The sequence below is a fragment of the Terrapene carolina genome, unplaced genomic scaffold (genome assembly GCF_002925995.2).
Source record: "Terrapene carolina triunguis isolate 2854851 unplaced genomic scaffold, T_m_triunguis-2.0 Scaffold210, whole genome shotgun sequence".
In the NCBI taxonomy this organism is placed as follows: domain Eukaryota; kingdom Metazoa; phylum Chordata; order Testudines; family Emydidae; genus Terrapene; species Terrapene triunguis.
In genome coordinates, this window is record NW_020664561.1 from 3073620 (window position 1) to 3088488 (window position 14869).

The window sequence follows — 14869 nt, forward strand, 5'->3', positions numbered from 1 at the left end:
AATTGTCCAGATAGGGGAATATCTGGACCCCCCGCCGTCTGAGGCAGGCCGCTACCACTGACATGCATTTTGTAAACACCCAGGGGGCAGTGGACAGACCAAACGGAAGGACCGTGAATTGGTAATGATTCTGTCCCACCACGAAACGGAGGAAGCGTCTGTGCCCCTCAAATATGTGGATGTGGAAGTACGCATCCGGTAGATCGAGGGCAGCGTACCAGTCCCCGGGATCCAGGGAGGGGATGATGGAGGCCAGGGAGACCATGTGGAACTTGAGCTTCACCATGTACTGGTTCAGACCTCGGAGGTCCAGGATGGGCCTGAGCCCCCCTTTGGCCTTCAGGATAAGGAAATAACGGGAGTAGTACCCCTTGCCCATTAACTCCTCGGGTACCGCCTCTATCGCTCCTAGTCCTAGGAGCTGCCCCACCTCCTGCTCGAGCAGAGCTTCATGTGAGGGGTCCCCCAAGAAGAATGGGGGCACGGGGTAGTTGGGCAGGGAGGAAGTAAACTGGAGGGTGTAACCCCGGGAAATGGCGTTGAGGACCCAGCGGTCCAAGGTTAGCCGCAACCATTCCAGGAGGAAAGCACACAACTTGTTAGAGAAGGGAAGCTTTATTGGGGGTGGATCCCTGATGAGGACTGGTGGGGTGCCCCCAAGCGTCCCGTCAAAAATGCCTTTTCCCCGTCTGCTTGCCCTTGGAGGACCCAGTCTGGGGGGCAGGCTGAGACTGCCTCTGAGGGCGTCTCTTATAGTCCGCCTCGTACTTCAGGAGGGCGGGAGTCTTGAATTTAGGTTTTGCCGGAGCTGGGACATAGAGGCCCAGAGTCTGGAGGGTTGTGCGGGAGTCTTTCATGCCATGCAGCCTTGTATCTGTTTCCTCCGCAAACAGAGCTTTCCCATCAAACAGGAGATCCTGCATGGAAGACTGCGCCTTGCTGGACAGCCCAGAGAGTAGGAGCCACGACGCCTGTCTGGACACTGCGGAGGCCATCGATCGTGCGGCCGTGTCCGCGACATCCGAAGCTGCCTGCAGGGACGCCCTAGCAGCCCCTGTCCTTCCTCCACTAGCGCCTTAAACCCCTTCCTATCACGCTCCTGGAGGGAGTCCTCAAACTTAGGCAGGGAGCCCCACAGATTGAATTCGTACCGGCCCAGGAGAGTCTGATGGTTCGCCACTCGTAACTGGAAGCTCGAAGATTAATACATTTTCCTTCCGAAAGAGTCCAGGCTCCGAGAGTTTTGTTCTTTGGGGTCGGGGCTGACTGACCCTGCTGTTCGCTATGGTTGACCGACTCGACCACCAAGGAGTTGGGTGCCGGGTGGGTATACAAGTACTCGTGCCCTTTAGTGGGTACAAAATACTTACGTTCTACCTTTTTAGAGATGGGGGCCAACGAGGCTGGTGTTTGCCACAGGGCATTTGAAATCTTAGCCACCCTACCCGGTGCCAATGGGGATAACACGTTAAAAAGAGAGTCTGAGGGCTCCTCCATCTCCTCTGCCTGGAGGTGTAGGCTCGCTGCCACCCTCTTTAAGAGTTCTTGGTGGGCCCTAGAGTCCTCCTGCGGGATATGGGGTGGGGTGGGGCCGCAATCGCCTCCTCTGGGAAGGGCAAAAAGGCTGGTGCTGTGCTCTGGGTGTCGGCCGGCAGCAGAGGGTTCACCACCTGGTCGGACTCTGGGTACGGTGCCAAGGACGTACGTCCCACCGACTCCTTCCTCGGGGGTCTAGAGAGGGAGGCCGACGGTGCCCACTGGTACCATTCGGCCAGCCATGACGCTCGGTGCCACTGCACCTGTTGTGGCACCAGTCGGACCGACTGTCCGGGTTGGCCAGCCTGACCCATCGAGGGACGGCTATAGATGGAGACAGGGCTGGCGTAAGATCTGCTGCTGTCCTTGGACCGGGAGGAGCGGCGGTGCCGGGATCTATGACGGCCACGGGACCGCGATTTCGACGTGGAGGACTACTACCGCCAGTAATCGCTGCTCCGCGAATGGCTTCAACGGGCAGACCCGTGATGGCGAGACGCCCGCAATCGACATCCGGGGCTGCGATGTCTTGGCGGAGACTTGGAGCGGGAGGCCGAGCGGGAACTGCGTCAACGATCGTGTCATGACCGACTGCGGTACCCTCTCTGAGACGAGGACCAACAGCGACGCCCGCCGCGGTCCCGTTGATATTCGCTCCTTGAGGACGAGTGGTCCCGCGAGTCCTGGATGGACGGAACCCAGCCAGACAGTCTGGTTGGCGTCGAGGGTGATCCACCTGGACGCTGCCCTGCGCGGTCGCTGGGCGGTGATCGGTGTTGTGAACGTTCCCTCGACCGAGACCGGTACCGGGCCAGAGGCGGCTGCGGGGATCCCAGCGGCGGCTTGCCTCTGGAGCACGGGGCCAACATCAGCGGCGCTCCAGGCATGGACATGACATCCCGGGCTGCCTGGAGGGCTTCAGGCGTGGAAGACATCCGGACATCTGGAGAGGCCTGTTCCGAAGGGGCCGGGCTACTCCACTCAGCTTGAGTGGGAGGCCAGGCGTCCGGTGGGGATCGAAGACTGCCCAACATGGGCCTAGCCTCTGTCGCAGATTTCCCTCGGTGCCGCTGCAAAGAGGGAGTCTTCTTGGCCCTCTTGGCGTGCCCCGTGGATGGGGAGCAGTGCCGACTGGTCGACGATACTGGAGGGTCGCCGCGTACCGACGCCGCAGACACCGGTTTGGAGTGGCGTGCCGGGGTCGGGGTCAGCGCCGACTCCATCAGGATGGCCCGGAGCCTAATGTCCCTTTTTCTTTTGGTCCGAGGCTTAAACGACTTGCAAATCTTGCACCTTTTGCTGATATGGGTTTCTCCCAAGCAGCGCAAACAGTCTGCGTGTGGGTCGCTCCTTCGCACAGAACGCCTGCAAGAGCTGCACGATTTAAACCCCGGGGCACGGTGCATGCCCTGTCCCAGGCTCATTGACTAACTAAACTAACTAAACAGCTAACTAACAACAGGTACTAAAATTAAACGAACGAACAGTTCTGGGGACAAGCTACAGCAAAGCTGGAGCTGAGCAGTTCCGACGCACCTTCACTGGCGGCAAAAAGGAACTGAAGGTGGGGGGAGAGCGCAGCTCCCCTTATACCGCGCCAGGCAGGCGCCACTCCAGGGGTCACTCCCCCCTACGGGTACTGCTAGGGAAAAAACTTCCGGCACCGGTGCACGTGGCGAGCACGCACACCTATTGTGGAATACACATGAGCAATCACTCGAAGAAGAACATGTCACTCCCAGTACAGGCTTCTACACCCTTTGCTCTTTCCACAGCACCAAAGATATTCACCAAAACCTTGGCAATCATGGCAGTTCCTTAAAGAAGGCAGAGAACCCAGGTGAACCCTTGCCTCAACTACTGGCTGATTCAGGGAAGATCACCTCAGCAGGTGACCAAGTCGATCCAAGTAACCACAACGCTCTTCACTGCATTGGGCCTCAAAGTCAGAGAGAAATCCACACCTGCTCCAAATCAAATCAACAGCATTCATAGGAGCAGTGTTCAGTTCCAGGGAGAAGGTGGTTTCTAACCATCAGAGGAGTGAGCTTCTGGAAAAGCTTCCCAATAGGAGGAGGAGCAAACAGCCTAACTAGTTTTGAGATGCAGCTTGATAAATTTATGACCGGGATTATATAATGAGTTGCCTGTGACAGCAAGGGACTGACTTGATGACCCAGGAGGTCTCTTCCAGTCTTATGTCCCTATGAATCCATTTTCCGTTGAGTGCTGCGGTGGCACACAGTCAGCCAGAGACCCACTCTATTGAAACATCTTAGGCAGCTGTTTGAGTTTTAAATATGCAACACCAGGTTTGGTGAAGAGACTTTCTGAGCAGTCATACAAATGTCATTAGTGTGCATGAACAGTGCTAGGGGTGATAAATGCAAAGTAGAAACCAAAAGGAGTTACACACAGGCAGCCTCCCCAGTGAGAATCAATTGATTGGCATATATTCCCTACCTGGTTTCCTCAGTGGCCATATAAAACACATCATCCGGAGCATCAATCCAATTCATCCTCCTCCTTTTCACTGGAGGCATGGAGCCACCACGAATTAATCGGACTTTTGTTGGGTATGATTTCCCATTGAGCAGCAAGTTTCGGCTTGGTCCCTAACAATATATAAAGAAGTAAAATTATGGACTGCAGCTAATCCATGGTGGCATGTGACAAACAATCAAACAAGAGGAGAGAAGGATTTAAAGCTGCCAAATCAGATATTAAAGTTCATTGCAAGTTCTCCCCCTCCTGCCGATGAGTGAATGTAAATTTCATGAAAAAGCAACTGGCCACTAGTACTAGAAGTTGAGGCCCTCTTAAAATTACAATAGGACAGGATTGTAGTTTAAAAAAAAAAAAAAAAAAGGAACAAGTCGTATGGCCAGTAAACCTACATTTGTACACAAAAGGATCACATCAAGTTTGGAAGACTGAGTGCAAGATGCAGCTCTCAGTCACACTACTGTAAATGTAGAGTAATTCCATTAAATTTCAGAAGGAAATCTGGATTTACTCCTAGCAAAATTTAAAAATCTGACTCTAAGGTTATACCGAGCTCGCACACTCACCCACATCCCTTTTGCTTTAAGGATGTTCATTTTTAAGAAGGGCAATATATAGTTAAAAATTCTTTTAGAAAACCTAAAATCACAGACCTTAAGGTGGACATCAGAAGGTCTCGCTGTGATATTTGTCTTGTTCTGATGCCCCCATGTATACTGAACTTGCTTTATGAAGTTAGCCCCTGCCACTCCATTGAAATTTATAGTTCTACCTTTATAAAGATGCAGGTGTGGGCATGCAAGGAATTAAACTACTCAAGTATGGTTGTCCTGCATCACTTGGGGCCCAGTTCAGTCACCTGTACTCATGGTAAATAATATTTAGAAAAATCCCACAGAAATTAACAATGCTCATAACAGACTGAAGTTGCAGAATCAGGCACTGAAAATTTGAGGTGTGCAAATTAGAACTGTTCAGAAAGTTTTCTATAGGGGTAAAGAAAATTTTGATGAAAGTGAAAATAAGTTTGTGAAAACTAAGTTGTCCATAGAAAATTTTGATTGGGGGGGGGGGGGAAGAATTGGAATCCTGAAAAATTGTAGCCAAAAACCAAAAATTCTGATTAGGAAATTCAGCTCCAGTGCCTCACGGAGGACAACGTCTCCCATAAGGCATGATGATCATCCCTCTTGGAGAGGGGAGATGGTGTATCATGGGAGTCCCCGGCCATGGTGCACCATAGGAGATGTAGTCTGACTGGGAAGCCCACCCTGTACAGGAGAATGCGAACATGAAGCACCTAAATTACAACTCCCAAGAGGTACTCTGCCAGCATACCCAAGTTGAAATATTGAGCAAGGGGAGGGAATCTAAGGGTTTTTCTTGACAATTAAAATTTTCTGCAGAAACCAGATACTCTGTGAAAATTTCATTTAGTCAAAAACCCAATTTTTCTCAAAAAAAGGTTTGACAATATATCCTAGCAGCCCTAGTATAAATGCCTTTGGCTGCTGTAGAGTCGGATGCATTTTCCTATTTTTCTCTCTCAGCCAATACAAGTCTATAAAAGAGCTAAATCTTTTTTTCTTAACTCCTTGAAAACTGGAAGCAGGTGCTACACTTATATTATATAAATGGCATAGACAATTTATTTTCTCAAAATTTTTCTGCCTCCTTTGTATTTCAGACAATTTCAGCACCAAAACAAGCCATCAAAATACATTAAGAAATTCAGCTTTTACTTTTGTGGGGTGGGGAACAATGTTTGAAATATGGTGTTGCCAGATTTCTGAAGGAGAGTCCTTTTCATTGCTGCATGAAGACCATTTTCTCCATTGTGTTAAGTGTCAGGAAAACGACGGCAGTGAAAGTTCTCAGAAATGCTTGGGCGAGAGTAGGAACTGTGCTTGGAGTCTAGCTTTTCTCTCCCCAAACAGAGCAATCACTTCAACTGTTACATCCTGAAACATGGACCTTTCATTTTCAGTAGAACATTTTATCAAGCAAGCAGAGCAGCGAGACATTTCAGCGTTTTTATCCCTGCAGGTGATTGGGGTTTGCCCATTTCTTATATTTCTCCCACTACACTGTGAGTTTGTTTACACAGCAGACACAAACAAGTAGCCAGTCTCCTCTGCAGTAAGAGGTGAAACTGAATTCAATTAAAAATACAATTCACCACTTCTTATCAAATGCTAATGTGACAAACAAAGTGATCTGCTTCGTTATTACAACTAAAATAGCATGACAAAATTAAATCCTGGCCATAAGATATACTCTACCCAAGACAGAAGCATTAGATTTGATAATACTAAATCATTATTCAATAGCTGTCATTCAGACCTGCTGCAGATTTACTAATTTCTGAGTGCCTCCATTCACACCAGTACATTGTGGCAATTTACCAAACAGGGCAAATTCCACTATAGCAATACCATGAAAGGGTGCTTTGTGGCAAAAATTCCAGGGTGCAAAATTCTTCCCACTGAAGAGGCCTAGAACAAGGACCATGTGCTATTAAATCCCATTTTGATGGCTTAAAGTGGCGCTTCACCCTTGTGCTGGCCCTCTGAAAGGGGGCAAATTGCACCCCAGGAGCACTCCATGAAAAGCACTTTGCCAGAAACCCATCAATTAGACTGGCTATTTGCTTCTGTCACCTGATAAAGCTCTCAGCATAATGGATGAAAGGCTAAGATGATTTTTTACTTTTAAAAACACACACATTCTCAGCAGACAACTTTCACGCCAACTGTCTAAAAAATAAGAAACCATTTGCCAAACAAAAACCCTTCCGTCATGTCATCCCTTCCTCCTTCAATGAAACACACTCCACCTAAAACACATTTCATCAGGGCTTTGCTGTAAACAGCCACTCTCTTGACTTCTGTATGAGTGGACACACAAAATGTTCCATTCAAAACAGAATTTCACTGATACACATTGCACTGTGTCTTTTTTCATTTAAACACCCAGATCTGTTTTTTATACACAAAACCATCCTGGCTAATTGGAAAAAAAAAGTGATAAAGTATGAATAGCTGTGAACAGCAAAAGCAAAAAAACCAAGATTGCCCTTTTAAAACCTATCTAGAGAGTTACGGTTTGGGGTTTTTTTTCCTTCTCTCCTCCTCCTCCCACCCCTTTTTGGTTTAAATGAACATTCTCTTACCATTTGTCTGGTTTGTCCGTGGTTAGGCAGACCTAACAAACAGGAAAGAGAATAGAGCTCGTAAGACAGCAGTGATTTTCCAAGACAGAAAAAATACAAAATCAAACAAACACAGCTATGTTTGCATTTGGGTTGATTTTCTGATGTGGCAGTTTTCCATCACCCTAATCTCTCCCCTCCTTGAGGGATAACTGAGAAGATAGCATCCCTAACAACGCGATCTAAAAAACCAAGGCCAAAAAGCTTAAATATGCTACCCACTTTATTCTCCAGTCACTCATGCCTTACTGGACAATACATGGGAAACCATCACCAAAATCAAATCCCCTCTTTCAGATCTGGAAACTACTTCTCAATAGCTTGGGAACAGCTCCAGTTTTCAGATTTTATGATGGACTTAAGGAAAAGGACAGTATTGCACTATCAAAGGAGCAAAGAGTAAAATCTTTACTATCATCTGGGAAAATCCAAGGAGCTATTTTATCTCCTGGATGTACAATCAGATCGCATCTACTGAATTGCTCAGTCCATAAAACCCTGTCACAAGTAAAGACTTCCAAAATCTTAGCTCCGACAGCCATAGAGCTCAGCAATCTCTCCATCACACAAGGTGATACTTCAGTAACACAAATATTACAGGCACAATGATCTGATGTAGTAAATGGTAGTCTAGTAACAGTATTAGATATTCCATTGCATTGCGAAAGGTCCATGTTTTAAGTGCAGAGCAAGTCTGTAAACTGAACCAGGGCTCTAAACAAACAGGAATATTACTGGACACATACAAGTATCAGTATGTAAGAGAATGAAGTCCTGGTATAGAGCTGCAGCAAAGGTATGGCAGGGAATGGCCTAGGTAATCCAATACATTTTTTCCATCACCACCTTTTTACTATTTTATGGTCAGTTCAAATGATTTTTTTAATATTACCTACATCAGTTAATTTGTACCAGCATGCACATTCCCAAAACTTTAATCACATTTCATCAACTGCAGTGCACATGAGCATCATTGGGCCCCTTTTTGGCCCAGAAAGGAATTGTTCTAGACATAAAGAGAATATGTATTATAATAGGCAGCTACTGACTGCAAAATGGATTTCCATTATAACCTTGCTTTCACACACACATAACTTTTTTAAACATTATCCTTTTAGCCTGAAATTTTCCTTGTTTGGTCTTTGACCAAAGATGAACTTTTATTTAAAAATATATGTTTGAGCAAAGTCCCTGCTGCTATTTGAGAATTCAGCAACAATTTTCTCTCTCTCACACACACCCACACCCACCCCTCCTGTTTTAAAAGATTCTAACCGTAATCCTCAGATAGATGCCTACTTCAAAACTGGCTACATCTGAAGATTCCTTTGTATACTGTAAACCCTAAAATACTTAGTAAGTACACCGGTAGAACATATAGGATATAAAACAAGGCCAAGTTAATGTTTCAGGAAAAAAATACAACTGTTGGACTTTCCTATTTTTGAGTGCTTGGGTGGTCTTAACTGTAATATTGCCGTAAAATCAGTAGTTTGCATCATTCATGGTAACAGTGCACCTTTCTGCAAAAGGGCAGATATAAGATAATGTTTTCACCACTCGGCCAAAACTACCAACATATGAAGACAAACGCACACATTCACACATGCAGGGGTGCTGTGCTGGAACAATTTGTATCGGGGGATGCTGAGAGCCACTGAACCAAACTGTAAACCCTGTAGATGATGGAACCCACTTCAAACCAAGGGGTGTGGCAGTACTCCCAGCAGTCCCAGTTCCAGCACCTATGCACACATGGCTTCATTTTCTGGCACTTCAGTGCTCAAACATCCACCTTCAGAGCTGGAGATCACCTAATGATTGTTTGCAGTATTGTTGCAGCTGTGTTGGTCCCATGGTATTAGAGAGAGACAAGGTAGGTGACCCCAGACCTGAAGAAGAGCTCTGTTTAGCTCGAAAGAGTGTACCTTCCACCAACAGAAGTTGGTCTAATAAAAAAATATTACCTCTTCCACCTTGTCTCTCTAATGAAGGAGATGTCAACCAATGATACATCCAGTATCAGGAAGGAGCTTGGTTGGTGAAGGGAATGTAAGTCTCCACCTAAGCAGCAGTCACATTCAAAAGGCAGGAGCAGGAATGGCTAGTTGATGTAGACAAAGAGCTTGACACAGCTGTTGGGAGGAGCACGGTCATTAGGTTGCAAGTTGGGACTGCAAGTCAGGAGACCAAGTTCTAGTCACTGCTCTGCAATTTTATCCATTATGTGACTGTGGGTAAGTCACTTTATCACCTCGTACTTAGGTTTCCCTTTCTACAAAATGAGGATAATACTGTCCTTGCTCACAGGAATATTGAGAGGTTTAACCAACTGATCTTTGTGAAAAACTTTGAGCTCTGTGGATGGAAGGCACAGGGCTCAATACGCTTGATGCCAAGGAAGACAGGGCCATAGGGGCAGCTGGTGTCAAAGGATTTCCATTCAGAGAGGAGAGGTAGCTACTGGGGCAAGGAGGATGTTGGTGTACAGGTAGTAGTCAGTAACAAGGCTACTCCCAAGTTCCAAGATCAGTAGTAACTCAGATCCTCCATGGTGAGAAGACACAGATGTCACATGTTGAGAGTGACAAAAGCAAGACTCAGAGGTGAACGCTACTGGTTCCAAGAGTTTGTGCTTCAGGTCCATAGACAACAGCAAAAAAAACCAACAACCACCCCAAAACCTGTTAATCACCCAGCATATGGACTCAGCCTCAAAAATAAGCTGCTCCTTCCAGGAAAAAGTGAGCCACATTATATAATTGATTATTTCGCTGATCCAGTAATCAGCAACATAAAATAGATACATTTTTCAAAGCAATTTTTATAGCCTTGCTATTACACTATGTTTGATGTTAAGATATCTGTAGGCAATACACCAATACTTAACTATTTGAGATTGTTCCCTTTCAACAAATTTATATACCTGGAATGTAGAAGACAAGAAAAAAATACAGCAATAGCCATTTAAAAAAACTAATTGTCTTATGACAGAAAATTACATCGGAAATAATGGCTGGCCATTTAAAATACACCATTTATCAATAGTTATTGCTTCACAGTAGCAGAGATACAGTACCACAGCTATAACATATTCCAAATATAATTTCAGAGCTGCTGTTCAACTTTTCAGGGGTTGAGAATGGAACAGACACCCTTCTCCCCTAAACACACACAATGAGGCAGTGAGGGGGAGACACACACACAAAAGTCTTAGACCTAAGTATATATTAGGGACAAAAATGCAGAGGGCTCTGGCAGCCCTTCTACAGCCCTCTATATTTAAAAGGAGACTTTTTCTCTTAACAGTGTCTCATTACAGGGATCCCAGAAAAGGGACAGGGAAGGGGGTGTGGGATAACCCTTTTCTAAAATCCAACTGTCTGAAGGTATAGACTTCCATGCCTGAAAACATGGCATTGACTGCTACCAAAAGCAGAGAAACCTAGGAAAATACAGGGATTTATTTCAAGTTCCTCTGGCATACCGTCAAGCTGCGTGCTTCTAAGGGATATTCAGTGACAATCCAAAACTGAGGAGGAAGGCTGTTGATGACCATAAGTTTTCCCCTGACTAACCAGATTTTCCCTCTTTTTAGAGATGAAAGCTACAAGGCAGATGGCTACAGAAACTAAGATGCTTTCAGAAATCTCAAAGATTAGGATTTATTTCCACAGAACAATAAGAAAAAACTCATCGCCCTGGAGAGTGGTCTGCTGTCTTTAAATTTTTCTAAAGCCTCAGAGTGAGATAAATATGACCACCACAGGAACTTCAAGAAGTCAAATTAATTCAAGAACTTGACTGCACATCTGCAGGTAACCTAGAGTTCCTTAGCCACAAATGACCCTGGAATGTTACAGAAATGGCTATAGAACAAGCCGCCATATTATAGACAGTGCATGAAGCCCTCAAAGTATGTCTCAGCTCTTGAACAGTGCACAGGCATCAAAACCTTTGATCTCTAGCACAAGATATATTCTGCAGGACAGCTTGCTTCACAGGGAGTAGTCACAATCGGTTATAATGATCATATGACTGGCCTTTCTTAGAGTGTCAGAGCTGCAAGGGGATATATTTCCAAGACGATCGAGGAGTCAATGAATTTCTATTTCACTGCAGCTAAATTCTATTTCTATTTAATTTACTCCAATGAAATAAAGGCAAGTTTAAAGCCTAGATTAGATCTCATTAAAAAAGAGCCACCACACTAAAACATTGCCCTCTTTGCACCAACCCTATCCCTCCTTTTTTTAATGAATCTAATAGATACCTGACCTGAGGGAGTTAATGACTCCAGGGAACACTCAACTCTGAATCTCCTGCAGTGCTTCTGGGGCCAAGGAGTAGTTGGCACTCACCACTACACCCACCTGACTGCACAGCATCAGAGTGAGATGTCTAGCTTCTGTCATACTACAGAGAAACCTGCTAGCATGGCTGATTTCCTGAGGAAATCTGCAAGAGCACATAAGTGCACGCTCTATTTGACACAATCCCTATTTGTATGGAGTCCAGCAAGCCCTCGTCGTGCCACAGTGGTGGCATCACAACTCCCCCAAATTGCCTACCAGTTGCAGAAGTGCAAACTCCTTCCGCAGCACCTCTACAAAATGCACTCCTGTCACTGCCAAAGGTGGGAGAGCCAAATCCCCTAATCTAATCTCTGAAGTATTCATTCACACCTGGGTGTCTAACAAATGGAGAACCTTCCAACATATCACGAAGCCAAAAGTCAGGAAGAGGCAGAATAGAAAATGAGTACCTCTCCTTCTGCTAGTCACCTTTTCATCTAACTAGAAATCTCTAAGCCCCCTTCAGTTCCTCTTTTCTTACCCTCATTTTAGATAAACTTTACCTCAGCACCACAAAATCTTTGCCTAAATCCCTCTCCTCCACCAGCAGATAGCATGCAGCTCCCCACAAGCAACCTCTGAAGCACTGACTTAGTCCCAAGGAAAACCACAGTCCAACACCAAACCATTTAGGGCATGCCTTAGGATGGCCTAATTTATAACATAGAACTTTTAACTCCCTCCCCTACACTTTGGCATGGCCAACCACATAATGCACCCACTAAAGTTTGCTCCCCAAAAATGCACATCCACTTCGCATAGGCCCAAGTCCTCTCTTTGTCAATCAGCACAGCAAACAGTTAATCTTCATATTTATTTCTCTTTGCTAAAGAGAACTATCATGCAATACATGCAGTGTGAAAAGTCATTCAGAAATGTTGCTGTGATAAACTGCAATGTACATAGAAAACTGAAAGGTACATTGTCAAGACTACAAAAACAACAAGGAGTCTGGTGCATCCGAAGAAGTGAGGTTTTTACCCATGAAAGCTTATGCCCAAATAAATCTGTTAGTCTTTAAGGTGCCACCAGACTCCTTGTTGTTTTTGTAGATACAGACTAACACGGCTACCCCCTGATACTGTCAAGACTAGTTAGTTTAAAATCTAAGCTACCTTTTAAAATACATAGATTTGTTTTCAAAGTCCATGTAATATTTTTACACACATTTTCTCCCTCTTCCTGCCCCCCTCCAAAAACAGAACCAAACCCAAAAAACAAATGCCTTTCCCGGGATCTTGTTCTTCTCAACAACAACAAAAACATCAGCAGTCCCGCATTCGTGAGCGAACCATAACAAACCAGTGTGTGCACATGACCGAATAAGTATTTTCTGATAAGGAAACAGACTTCATTTTCAAGTTGCGAAACGAGTTTCAAGCTTAACTTTAAATAGTGAAAGGGGGAGAGGGAGAGAGGGTATGTGTATAAATAAATAATGGAAATTATATCGATAACTCCTTTAATTGTTGAGAAAATAGTGCCAGTATTTTACATAGTTGGAGCTGTGAGCAGATTGTTAGATGTCTATCACCTTAAAAGTGCAGTGGGTGAACTTGCAGGAGTGTAAGTACAGAAGTGCAACTAGCAGAACAGTATGTAGACTAGACTAATGGTTTCTTATAAAAATCTGTTGTGAATACCATGTTAAAATTGTAAGTTACTTACCTAAATAAGTTCCTACCAAGATTGGCAAAGGAGAAGGGAAAAAAAAAAAGATTTCAAGTTAAAAAAGGAAAGATTATGTGAAATAAAAGCAGAAAAACAAAGTAACTATTTTGATTGTAATGGAGAGCAAGAGTGACTGAGTTTCTAGAATGTTTGATATTACACTAAATGAGGCAAGATTAAAACAGAAATTAATTTTCTCCAAATACGTGATAAAGCAAAGGCCAGATTGGATTCTCTCGACATAAAAAAAGTTGTTTTTTGCCCACATCCATTCACTATCCTTGCATATTATGTATTTATTGGCCTTGTACAGTAGATCCTGAAATGCTCAGTTCTACAGCTGTTTACACTGAATCGGTTTGCTACCAATACACTACATGGTCATGTTCCGATGCCCTCGCTCATACTGGGTCACACCCTGCTCCACAAGTAGTCCCACTGAGTCTGATGGAACTCTTTGTGAAGTAAGGTCCTATTCCACATGAGAAAGGCCACTGGTGATTAGATGAGATTAGTCCATAATGGGTCAGCAATAGTCAGCTTAATCCCTAAAATATTCTTATACTCTGTCTAGATGTGAGGTCCTGGAGGAAGAGAAAAGTTCACTTTAAAACCTTGTTTCTTTAGGAGCTGTCAAATCTGGATGACAGAAACTGTAAGCAGCTCAGTTACCTGCTACTCTCCAACCTGGGACAAACATATGGAACCCCATATAACAAATATGAGTCCAAGCTACCTGTTGTCATCTTCAAGGCCATTCACAACTTTGTCCCTTCCCTACTGATTCACTCATCTCTTATACTGTCATTACCCTGCTCCTTAATTGCGTCAATTATGCCAGCCCCTGTCTTCTAGATATGGTCTAAAGCAGGGGTCGGCAACCTACGGCACGCGAGCCGATTTTGAGTGGCACGCTGCCTGCCCGGTGAGAGGAGGAGGAGGAGGGGCCGAAAAGTGCTACACTGGGGGAAGAAGCGGGGGAAGGAGGGAAGCTTGGCTGCCGCAGGACCAAACTTCTGCCTCCTGCCCCCGCAAGGGAGAGCGGTGGGGGGTGTCCTGCCCCTCCACGGCTCCCCCGCCCACCGCTCTCCCCTGCAGGGGCAGGAGGCAGAAGCTTGGTCCTGCAGCAGCCAAGCTTCCCCCCTCCCCCGCTTCTTCCCCCAGCATGGTGCATTCCGGCCCCTCCTCCTCCCCCTCCCTCTCGGCGATGGCCCTTGCGAGGGGGAGGGGGAGCGGAGCAGAGCCGAGTGTGCTCCCTGCTCCATAGAGCAGGCAGAGAGGTAGGGACAGGCCTTGGGAACAGGGCATATCCCTGGGTGGAACAGGCTGGGTGGAACAGGGCATATCCCTCCCAGCCCCCTGCCATGAGCCGCTCAGGGCAGGGAGCACCCCCACGAGTCGAGCACCACAGCCTTCTGCCCTGCACTCCCACACCTCCCCCAGCCCTCTGCCCTGATCCTCCCCACACATACCCAGCCTTCTGCCCTGCACCTCCACACACCCCAGCCCTCTGCCCTGACCTCCCCCCAACACCCAGCCTTCTGCCCTGCACCTCCACACACACCCCAGCCCTCTGCCCTGACCTCCCCCC

The 14869-nt window shown here is 46.0% G+C and overlaps 1 protein-coding gene across 3 annotated transcripts in view; it reads right to left on the minus strand.

Moving 5' to 3' along the window:
- LOC113407229 (metastasis-associated protein MTA1) overlaps positions 1-14869 on the minus strand; it is a 160159-nt gene that overhangs the window by 5918 nt on the left and 139372 nt on the right. Inside the window, exons 18-20 of one of the 3 annotated variants that reach the window (XM_026655458.1) lie at positions 13276-13287; positions 7214-7245; positions 4000-4151 (exon numbers count right to left, since the gene is read on the minus strand). In XM_026655458.1, coding sequence (XP_026511243.1) covers positions 4000-4151; positions 7214-7245; positions 13276-13287 — 196 coding nt within the window. The remainder of the gene's footprint in view (positions 1-3999; positions 4152-7213; positions 7246-13275; positions 13288-14869) is intronic. The other 2 variants (XM_026655459.1, XM_026655460.1) reach the window with 2 other exon arrangements.